The following is a 12,046-nucleotide window of genomic DNA, read 5'->3' as shown; positions in this document are numbered from 1 at the left end:
GGCTTTAGGTCAACGGGCTAAAACAATGGTGCCTAAAATCCTGGATTAATCCAGTCATCACAAATACATACTATCCAAACAAAGCCAGTGCAAATACTAGACATCGAAGATAAAGCAAAACAAAAACAATGCAGGTCCTTCCACCCTGGAATCTTGTAAATGCAATCGTATTTGAAGGAAGATGTATAGTCTTATTTAAAGCAATAGACCACTGCCTCTGCTAGAAGTGGAATATTGGTTACACAACTGCCGTGTTGTCCCAATCTCCAGCTGATCCCATTCTGAATGTTGCGCATGCGGTTGGTAGAAATGACGTACACACTGGTTGGGAAAGTGTGTTCGTGTTTGTGCATGGATGTCTTGTTCAAAGAAGCTCAGCTGTTTCGCACAGTAAGCGTATCATGGCTGCAACTTCGGCAATGATGGGGTAGGTGTAGGCTAGTATATACTTTTCAAATTGTCCTCTGTAACCCACAGTAGCAATAACCTAAAATGTTTATGGGATTGTTATTGTTTGTTTTAAATGAATAACTGTTTATTCTGTCGCTGCATGGGGGAGGGTTGTGAATTTAAAATTGCGCTTTGTGATTTAGCCTACTTTAGTCTTAAACTAGGATACACATTTTGTTGGGGGAAACGATCAGAAATAACCTTAAGAAAAATATACCCAAAAACGAAAGTTTTTCCATCTATGTCATAGTCATTTGAGTTGCGATTTACTTTCCATTGTGACAATTCGTTTTTATTATAACATGTCGATAAAGATAGATTTATCATAATACCTCTCTCTCCAGATTATTACCGTTCCTGTTAGACCTACTGTCCATGGTCCCCGCTGGAGCTCAGGTAATTTGTCTGAGTGACATGTATGGCACGATCAACTCCCCGAACTTTCCAGAACCCTACCCTAAAGAGTCCGAGGTCCGCTGGAACATAAGCGTTCCCGACGGGTTCCAAATCAGACTTTACTTCCTGCACTTCGACCTAGAACCCTCCTACCTCTGTGAGTACGACTATGTCAAGGTAAGTGAATCGTGACTGCGTATGTGTGTGGCCAGCCATTCACACGGAGAAAATGCCTCGAAAAGGGACACATTTCACATGTCCCACCTGGATTTAGTTCAGTCAATTGAATTAGGAATGTAAATGAATATTCAACTCTCATGACAAACATTTTTATTCTTGGAAGAGCTTTTTTTGTAATAGATTTGCCTGCCTGGCACAATAGACCCTGGCATATTGCCAAACTATTTGGCATTAGTTTGTCCCTGAGAAGGTGCATGGGTTTAGCCAGCCAAAGATGTCAGTGTGCCAGCATGGGCCAGTGTAATATGCTATGCCAGTGAAGAGAATGATAATGGATGATGTGCCAGGCGGCACTGGCACAGGAGCCTGGTCGGAGCTGGTGCCAGTTCGGGTTGGTTTGCCAGGCTTTGTTGCCCGACCCATCTCTTGATTTCTAGGAACCAGAGTTATGCCAGAATGGTTGGAATTCTGAACAGGGTTTAGCATGGCAACATCATAAGCAGCATGGAACTGTAGTGTGGAGTGCTCTTACTGCAGCAAAGCATTCGGGGGAAATGCTCCCGTCCTCTGCTGTGTCTGACACAGTATCTTCGGCCATGGTCCAATTCTACCCTTTCCCAAAATGTGCTCATGAACACTCCCCGAAGTGTGCTCTTGTATACTTTATGATCTGTCGTAAAACTGTGTGCATTAACTCCACCTGAAAAATGCACTCCATTCGCCTTTTGTAGTCACTATAGCACCCTTTATTTCCTGTGTAATTTGGCAATATTGGAATTAGGCCACGGCAGTTTGTAAAAGAAAGAGCAATGGCATTTTTGATCACATTTCTGTAGGTGTGGGCAGAATGTTTCGATATTTTGCAGTGACCTTTTCAAACTAAACATAGCAAGTGCCTGTCAAATCCAATTGTATGTCACATACGCCGAATACATTGGGTGTAGACCTTAGTTAAATGCTTACTTACAGCCCTTAACCAACAATGCACTTTTGAGAAAAGGAAGCTTGGCCCCAGTGATGTACTGGCCGTACGCACTACCCTCTGTAGTGCCTTGCGGTCGGACGCTGAGCAGTTGCCATACTATAACTTTTTGAGGATCTGAGGACCCATGGCAAATCTTTTCAGTCTCCTGGGGGGGAAATAGGCATCAGCATGGCAGATGTGTTGTTACCTACCCTGTCAACACATTCTTCAAGATTGATTGTATATTGGAAACAATTTAAAAGTAGACTACAGACCACTTTTATATGCAAACAATGAATTGTTGTTTTGATATTTTGTTTATCTATAGATTTTTGTGTTTTCATGTCCTGTCTTGGTATAGACTCAGAGATTAAATGGGTTTATGATGTTGCGCTCCTATTGCACAGCAATACTGTAGCCTACATGTACTGTCAAATATTTTACATACTACCAGTCTATCTACTGTGTTTGCAGAATGTAAAAAAAAAGTATTCAGTAATTTATGGATTGTGACAGTTTCTGAAATAGAAACCAATGGCACATTCTGTCAGCACAACGTTTGACTGAAAACATGTTTTACATTTACTTTTCCCACAACCTGAATATGCTGGACTGACCGTGAGTTCTGAAACATTGTCTAGGCTACTCAAAACAAATTAAAATTACAGTAGAGTAGTAACATACATACATCTAAGTTAAATAAACACTTTCTTGATGCACTGCCTATGGGATCATTCACACCCCATGACTTTTTAACATTTTGTTCTGTTACAGCCTGAATTTAAAATTGATTTAAATGTAGAATTTTTTTGATCACTGGCCTACAGACAATAACACAATGTCAAAGTGGAATTGTTTTAATTTTTTAAAACAAATTAATAAAAAATGTAAAGCTGAAATGAGTATTAAACCTCTTTGTTATAGCAATCCTAAATGGGTTCAGGAGTAAAAATGTGCTTAACAAGTCAAATGATGTTGCATAGACTCACACTGTGAGCAATAATAGTGTTTACCATGATTTATGAATGACTACCTCATCTCTGTACCCTACAAATAAAATCATATGTAAGGTCCCTCAGTCAAGTAGTGAATTTCAAACACAGATTCAACCACAAAGACTGTGGAGTTTTTACAATCCTTTGCAAAGAAGGGCACCTATTAGTAGATGGGTAAAAATACAAAAAGCAGGCATTGAATATCCCTTTTTAGCATGGTGAAGTTATTAATTACACTTTGGATTGGTGTATCAATACACCAAGTCACTTCAAATCTACAGGTGTCCTTTCTAACTCAGTTGCCGGAGAGGAAGGAAACTGCTTTGGGATTTCACCGTGAGGCCAATGGTAACTTTAAAACAGCTTAGAGTTTAATGTCTGTGATAGAAAACTGAAGATGGATTAACATTGAACAAAAGTATAAATGCAAAATAACAATTTAAAAGATTTTACTAAATTACAGTTCATATAAGGAAATCAGTCAATTTAAATAAACTAATTAGGCCCTAATCTATGGATTTCACATGACTGGGAATACAGATATTGCTCTGTTGGTTAGATACCTTATAAAATAGGTAGGGGCGTGGATCAGAAAATTAGTCAGTATCTGGTGTGACCACCATTTACGTCATGCAGCGCGACATGTCTCCTTCGCATAGAGTTGATCAAGATGTTGATTGTGACCTGTGGAATGTTGTTCCACTCCTCATCAATGGCTGTGTGAAGTTTCTGGATATTGGCGGGAACAACCTTTCGTACACATCGATCCAGAGCATCCCAAACGTGCTCAATGGGTGACATTTCTGGTGAGAATGCAGGGCATGGAAGAACTGTGACATTTTCAGCTTCCAGGAATTGTGTACAGATCCTTGAGACATGAGGCGGTACATTATCATACTGAAATATGAGGTGATGGCGGCAGATGAATGACACAATGGGCCTCAGCATCTCGTCACGGTATCTGTGTGCGTTCAAATTGCTATAGATCAATTGTGTTCGTTGTCCGTAGCTTATGCCTGCCCATACCATAACCACACCACCACTCTGTTCACAATGTTGACATCAGCAAACTGCTCGCCAATACGATGCTACCGGGATACATCCGTGAAGAGCACACTTCTCCAGCGGGCCAGTCATCATCGAAGATGAGCATTTTCCCACTGAAGTCAGTTAGGATGCCAAACTGCAGTCAGGTCAAGACCCTGGTGAGGACAACAAGCATGCAGATGAGTTTCCCTGAGATGGTTTCTGACAGTTTGCATAAATTCTTTGGTGGTGAAAACCCACAATTTCAAGAATCCAGATGTGGAGGTGTGTTTACTACATGTGGTCTGCAGTTGCGAGGTCGGTTGGACAAACTGTCAACTTCTCTAAAACGATGTTGGATGCGTCTTATAGTAGAGAAATTATAATTTAATTATCTGGAAACAGCTCTGGTGGACATTCGTGTAGTCGGAATACCAATTGCATGCTCCCTCATCTTGAAACATCTATGACATTGTGTTGTGTGACAATTGCACATTTTAGAGTGGCCTTTTATTGTCCCCAATTAAAGGTGCACCTGTGCAATATGCCTCAGGCTGTGCAATATGCCTCAGGCTTGTGCAATATGCCTCAGGCTTGTGCAATATGCCTCAGGCTGTTTAATCAGCTTCTTGATATGCCACACTTGCCAGGTGGATGGATTATCTTGAAAAAGAGAAATGCACATTAACAGGGATGTAAAAAAATCTTTGCATAAGTTTTAGAGAAATAATCTTTTTGTGAGTATGGAACATTTCTGGGATATGTGTTTTCAGCTCATTAAACATGTTGCGCTTATATTTTTGTTCAGTGTTGTTACATCACCATACTAACCTAATTGACAGAGTGAAAAGGAAGCCAGTACAGAACAAAAATATTCCAACAAGGCACTCAAGTAATACTGCAAAAAAATGTGGCACAGCAATTAACTTTTTGTTCTGAAATAGAAAGTGTTATGTTTGGTGCAAATCCAATACAACACATTACTGAATAACACTTTCCATATTTTCAAGCATAGTGGTGGCTGAATCATGTTATGGGTATGATTGCAATCGTTAAGGACTGTGGACTTTTTCAGTATTAAAAAAAGAAACATAATGGAGCACATGCAAAATCCTAGAGGAAAACCTATTTAAGTCTGTTTTCCACCAGACACTAGGAGATGAATTCACCTTCAGCAGAACAATAACCTAAATCACAAGGCCACATTTACAGTGGAGTTGCTTACCATGAAGAATGTTCCCAAGTGGCCAAGTTACAGTTTTTACTTAAATCTGCTTGAAAATCCTGTGGCAAAACTTGAAAATGGTTGTCTAGCAATAACAAACAATCAATTTGACAGAGATTGAATAATTCTGTAAAGAATAATGGGCAAATATTGTACAATCCAGGTGTGCAAATCGCTGCCAAAGGTGATTTGAACGTGTGAATACTTAAATTAGATTTCTGTATTTCATTTTCAATACATTTACAACCATTTCTAAAAACATGATTTCACTTTTTCATTATGGGGTATTGTGTGTAAATAGGTGAGATTTGTTTTTATATTTAATCCATTTTGAGTTCAGGCTGTAACACATCACAATGTGGAATAAGTCAAGGGGTATGAATACCTTCTGAAGGCACTGTATTTACATAGCCCCAATGAAATGAGAGATGCGTATGGTAATTTGTTGTATGGCTACCTCAGAAATATGAACCCATCACTGCCAGAAAAGGTGAGGAATTTATTCTGCAATGGTTATAAAAATGAAATATATATAGGAAATATATTCCTTTATTTTTGTTCTTCTCGGTAACGACAAATGGCAGCATCTTATGTTTTTATGAAGGGTGTCATCATATTCCCCATTTGCACAAAATACTTACCTGTTTGCAATACAGTACTTCAACCACTGTCTAATGTTTTCTTGGAGGAAAGAACATTTTCAAGAAGCACCAATCAAATGCTTTTCAATGCATGAGGAAGTGAAGGGTAGAGAATTGGAACACAACCAGAGTGTCATTACATCCCCTATGATAACCAGAAAATAGCTGAGAGAGAGTTGAAAATTGTATGGATAATTCTTCTGCAGAGCCAATCTCCCGCTGGGGGTAAACAAGTTACACTAATGTTGTGTGTGTGTGGGGGGCGGCAGGGTGCTGGTGTCCTGCCGATGGTGTTATTTGCACACCCCGGCAGTTCTACAATCTAAGGTAGATGCCCTCTATCTCACACAAATCATTCTTTAAAATTAACTTCCTCACCATCTTAGATAAGCATGCTCCGTTCAAAAATGCAGAACTAAGAACAGATAGAGCCCCTGGTTCACTCCAGACCTGACTGGAAACATCCTGTGGCGGACTGCAATAGCATCGAATAGTCCCCGCGATATGCAACTGTTCAGGGAAGTCAGGAACCAATACACGAAGTCAGTCAGGAAAGCAAAGGCCAGCTTTTTCAAGCAGAAATTTGCATCCTGTAGCTCTAACTCCTAAAAGTTCTGGGACACTGTAAAGTCCATGGAGAAGAAGAGCACCTCCTCCCAGCTGCCCACTGCACTGAGGCTAGGTAACACGGTCACCACCGATAAATCCATGATAATCAAAAACTTCAACAAGCATTTCTCAACGTCTGGCCATGCCTTCCTCCTGGCTACTCCAACCTCGGCCAACAGCTCCGCCCCCCGCAGCTACTCGCCCAAGCCTCCCCAGCTTCTCCTTTACCCAAATCCAGATAGCAGATGTTCTGAAAGAGCTGCAAAACCTGGACCCGTACAAATCAGCTGGGCTTGACAATCTGGACCCTCTATTTCTGAAACTATCCGCCGCCATTGTTGCAACCCCTATTACCAGCCTGTTCAACCTCTCTTTCATATTGTCTGAGATCCCCAAGGACTGGAAAGCTGCTGCGGTCATCCCCCTCTTCAACGGGGGAGACACCCTGGACCCAAACTGTTACAGACCTATATCCATCCTGCCCTGCCTATCTAAGGTTTTCGAAAGCCAAGTCAAAAAACAGATCACTTACCATCTCGAATCCCACCGTACCTTCTCCGCTGTGCAATCTGGTTTCCGAGTCGGTCACGGGTGCACCTCAGCCACGCTCAAGGTACTAAACAATATCATAACCGCCACCGATAAAAGACAGTACTGTGCAGCCGTCTTCATCGACCTGGCCAAGGCTTTCGACTCTGTCAATCACCATATTCTTATCGGCAGACTCAGTATCCTCGGTTTTTCTAAAGACTGCCTTGCCTGGTTCACCAACTACTTTGCAGACAGAGTTCAGTGTGTCAAATCGGAGGGCATGTTGTCCGCTCCTCTGGCAGTCTCTATGGGGGTGCCACAGGGTTCAATTCTCGGGCCGATTCTTTTCTCTGTATATATCAATGATGTTGCTCTTCCCTGATCCACCTGTACGCAGATGACACCATTCTGTATACTTCTGGCCCTTCCTTGGACACTGTGCCATCTAACCTCCAAACGAGCTTCAATGCCATACAACACTTCTTCCGTGGCCTCCAACTGTTCTTAAACCCTAGTAAAACCAAATGCATGCTTTTCAACCGTTCGCTGCCTGCACCCGCACGCCCGACTAGAATCACCACCCTGGATGGTTCCGACCTAGAATATGTGGACATCTATAAGCACCTAGGTGTCTGGCTAGACTGTAAACTCTCCTTCCAGACTCATATCAAACATCTCCAATCCAAAATCAAATCTAGAATCGGCTTTCTATTTTTCAAACAAAGCCTCCTTCACTCACGCCGCCAAACTTACCCCAGTAAAACTGACTATCCTACCGATCCTCGACTTCGGCAATGTCATCTACAAAATAGCTTCCAATACTCTACTCAGCAAACTGGATGCAATTTATCACAGTGTTATCCGTTTTGTTACTAAAGCACCTTATACCACCCACCACTGCTACCTGTATGCTCTAGTCGGCTGGCCCTCTCTTCATATTCATCGCCAGACCCACTAGCTCCAGGTCATCTACAAGTCCATGCTAGGTAAAGCTCCGCCTTATCTCAGTTCACTGGTCACGATGGCAACACCCACCCGTAGCACGCGCTCCAGCAGGTGTATCTCACTGATCATCCCTAAAGCCAACACCTCATTTGGCCGCCTTTCCTTCCAGTTCTCTGCTGACTGTGACTGGAACGAATTGCAAAAATCGTTGAAGTTGGAGACTTTTATCTCCCTCGCCAACTTTAAACATCTGCTATCTGAGCAGCTAACCGATTGCTGCAGCTGTACATAGTCCATCGGTAAATAGCCCCCCAATTTACCTACCTCATCCCCATACTGTTTTTATTTATTTACTTTTCTGCTCTTTTGCAAACCCTCTTTTGCAAACTCCAGTGTTAATCTGCTAAATTGTAATTATTCGCCTACCTCCTCATGCCTTTTGCACACAATGTATATAGACTTTTTTTTCTTTTTCTACTGTGTTTTTGACTTGTTTTTTGTTTACTCCATGTGTAACTCTGTTGTCTGTTCACACTGCTATGCTTGATCTTGGCCAGGTCGCAGTTGTAAATGAGAACTTGTTCTCAACTAGCCTACCTGGTTAAATAAAGGTGAAATAAAATAAAAAATAAATAAATTAGCATTCATTCCACTGTGACTCTGAAGCATTCACTTCCCACCAAGCTCATATTCATATTCAAATAACCCTACAGGGCACCACCGCAATGCACCCAGCACCACACCAGCAGCCAGACACAAAAGGACAACAGAGGAACCAGATGACTGCTTTTCCACAATGCAATGCGTCTGTGTTTTACAAGGGGGTGGTTTTGTGTTTGTGTCGGGGTGGGGTGGGGGGTGATTGTGTGTATGCGCTTGTTTTTATGTTTGTAAGGCTTGATCATTACCGTCACTGCCACGCCACACATTATTTATCTCGGAAATCACGTGTTCCAATGCCCCCCCCCCCCCCCCCCCCCAAAATGTAACCTTTTTATGCATTGCCACTAGATGCTGATCTTGGGTCAGTTTGGCATTTTCCCCACTAATGGCTAAGGTTAGAATTTGATCTGTATCTAGTGGAAACTTTACCCCAGAACGCGTCCAAACTCTAATAATGGCATAAGTAGCCTCCCACTTCCCACTGCCAAATTCATAGCTCATCAATAAGTTCCATTGTGAGGCGTCTGCTTGAATTCCACCACCTTGTCCAGACCCCCACCCCCTGGGGTGCAGAATGCATAGGGATCCTTGTGCATACACACACACTCGGACGCTCACATACATAACACTGCTCATCTACCCACAGTTCTCAGTCCTGCGACCGGTGACCGACACAGATAACATTGTGTTGTCCTCTTCTTGAATGAAGATGTACTGTATCTGTCTGATGCTGATCTGTGAATGTGTGTGCCTGTGTGTTTGTGAATGTATGCTTGCACATTTACATTGGAGTGAATAAGCACACGAGAAGTGCTTTATAATATCTGTGGTATTACTGTGATTGTTTCTTTGCTTGTAGTTGTAGAAATGTTCTAGTGTTGTGTGGTATTGGGACTGTGGCCAGTGTGGCTATACAAAAGTGTCTCTTAATCTCCCACATGCTGCTCTGTTGTAGCTGGGGTTAACCGAACGTTCAATGACACACTCAGTGTAAACATGCTATCAGAGACCCAGATAAGACTGGTGTTCTAAAAAGTGTTTGTGCGTACATCTGGACAGACACGGGGGAGATATTTGGAATGGATTAATTAGTGGACAAAAAGGCCATTTATCGGTAATCATTAGAAAACTTCAACAAAAACATTCCATTAAAACATTCCAACATTAATCTGAAATGCGATTTATGAAAAGCTTTACATGAGAAAATCAAGTCAATAGCTGATAAAGGTGTCAATTCATGTCAATGCCATGTACTGTAGGCCTACATATTTTTGTGTATGTGTCTGCATACGTGCAGCTAGCTGTATGTGACTTTGTGCTCACACGTCCATTCTACTCTTTCTCTGCAGGTGGAGGCTAATGGAGAGGAGCTGGCAGTGTTCTGTGGGCGCGAGGACAGTGACACAGAGCAGGTCCCAGGAGAGCAGGTCATGAGCTCCCCTAGGAGCTCCTTCAGTGTCTCCTTCCGGTCCGACTTCTCCAATGAGGAACGCTTCTTGGGCTTCGAGTCCCACTACAGCGCTGTCGGTGAGCGGCCTGTACTGTCACTTCCATTCATTGTTAGCTAATGGTTGCTAAAGTTAGCTGGTTAGATGGTGTTGGCTGTTTAAAGGAAACCGGACCATGGATGACAGTCTTTTATGACCCATAGACTAGTTTTAGGGTGAGGAACCATCTAACATTGTTAATCAGTGTTCTTCAATACTGGGCCAGGCTAGACCCATGGGTTGTTCAGGCTTTTGTTCTAGCCCAGGACCAATATGATATAATAGTTAATAAAAGTTCATTTGTATTCTATTTTAACACAGCTAATCAAGGGTTAGGTGATTAGTTGAATCAGGTATGTTAGTGCAGGGCTTGAGTAAAAAGTCTCTCTCTTTCTCTTTTTCTCTCTAGATGTGGATGAGTGTAGGGACAGGAACGATGAGGATCTGGCCTGTGACCATTTCTGCCACAACTACATCGGTGGCTACTACTGCTCCTGTCGCTATGGCTACCTGCTGCATTCTGATAACAGGACATGTCGAGGTATTGTTTACCTTCTCCCCAAACTCATAGCCAGAGGTTCTAGGATTTTCATCTTTGCAAAGTACAGTTGGAGACACTAAAGAGTTCATTTTTTATGACACGCTCTCACTAGGAGACGATAGAGCACTGTGTTACGCACACGACCTAACTGTATTTGTGAATAACTGTCAATTATGATGTATTATATATTGAAGATTCCCCATTCCACGCCCTTTTTTGAGTGCATTCCAACCTCCTTCCCTACATGCCAACTGTTTTTGATGTTGAAATTTGTATTGTGTGTCGGCAATATATTTTGGGAGGGGGAAACAAAGTGTTTAGCAGCTAATGCTCTGCGAAATATGAATGTATTTATGAAGGCAGTACGATTCCAATGTATTGGCCTATCGGATCTTTCCCCCAATGTGTTAACAGCAAAAACCACGTGGAATCTAATCTTTGAATAACATTTATTGCACATTCATAAACTCAGCAAAAAAAGAAACATCACTTTTTCAGGACCCTGTCTTTCAAAGATAATTCGTAAAAATCCAAATAACTTCACAGATTTTCAATGTAAAGGGTTTAAACACTGTTTCCCATGCTTGTTCAATGAACCATAAAACATGTAATGAACATGCACCTGTGGAACGGTCGCTAAGACACTTAATTGCCTACCGTCTGTAAGCTGTTAAGGTCACAGATATGAAAACTTAGGACACTAAAGAGGCCTTTCTGCCCAGGGTCCCTGCTCATCTGCGTGAACATGCCTTTGACATGCTGCAAGGAGGCATGAGGACTGCAGATGTGGCCAGGGCAATAAATTGCAATGTCCGTAATGTGAGACGCCTAAGACAGCGCTACAGGACGGACAGCTGATCGTCTTCGCAGTGGCAGATCACGTGTAACAACATCTGCACAGGATTGGTACATCGGAACATCACACCTGCGGGACAGGTACAGGATGGCAACAACAACTGCCCGAGTTACACCAGGAACGCACAATCCCTCCATCAGTGCTGAGTGGCTGGACTGAGGGCATGTAGGCCTGTTGTAAGGCAGGTCCTCACCAGACATCACTGGCAACAGTGTTGCCTATGGGCACAAACCAATCGTCGCTGGACCAGACAGGACTGGCGAAAAGTGCTCTTCTCTGACGAGTCACGGTTTTGTCTTACCAGGAGTGATGGTCGGATTTGCGTTTATCTTCGAAGGAATGAGCGTTACACTGAGGCCTGTACTCTGGAGCGGGATCGATTTGAAGGTGGAGGGTCCGTCATGGTCTGGTGTGATGTGTCACAGCATCATCAGACTGAGCTTGTCGTTTCAGGCAATCTCAATGCTGTGCGTTACAGGGAAGACATCCTCTTCCCTCATGTGGTACCCTTCCTGCAGGATCATCCTGACATGACCC

General features: G+C 42.6%; 1 protein-coding gene across 2 annotated transcripts in view; it reads left to right on the top strand.

The window, feature by feature from the left end:
• The first annotated feature begins 304 nt into the window (after positions 1 to 304).
• The window catches only part of LOC139393150 (MBL associated serine protease 1), a 73,958-nt gene continuing 62,216 nt past the window's right edge, over positions 305 to 12,046 (top strand). Inside the window, exons 1-4 of one of the 2 annotated variants that reach the window (XM_071141525.1) lie at positions 305 to 427; positions 795 to 1,023; positions 9,975 to 10,152; positions 10,522 to 10,653. In XM_071141525.1, coding sequence (XP_070997626.1) covers positions 402 to 427; positions 795 to 1,023; positions 9,975 to 10,152; positions 10,522 to 10,653 — 565 coding nt within the window. In that variant the 5' untranslated portion in view covers positions 305 to 401. The remainder of the gene's footprint in view (positions 428 to 794; positions 1,024 to 9,974; positions 10,153 to 10,521; positions 10,654 to 12,046) is intronic. The other variant, XM_071141524.1, reaches the window with a different exon arrangement.

The sequence above is a fragment of the Oncorhynchus clarkii genome, chromosome 33 (genome assembly GCF_045791955.1).
Source record: "Oncorhynchus clarkii lewisi isolate Uvic-CL-2024 chromosome 33, UVic_Ocla_1.0, whole genome shotgun sequence".
Classification (NCBI taxonomy): Eukaryota; Metazoa; Chordata; class Actinopteri; order Salmoniformes; family Salmonidae; genus Oncorhynchus; species Oncorhynchus clarkii.
The sequence above is the reverse complement of the archived record's forward strand: the minus strand, read 5'-3'. Positions and strand labels throughout refer to the sequence as shown.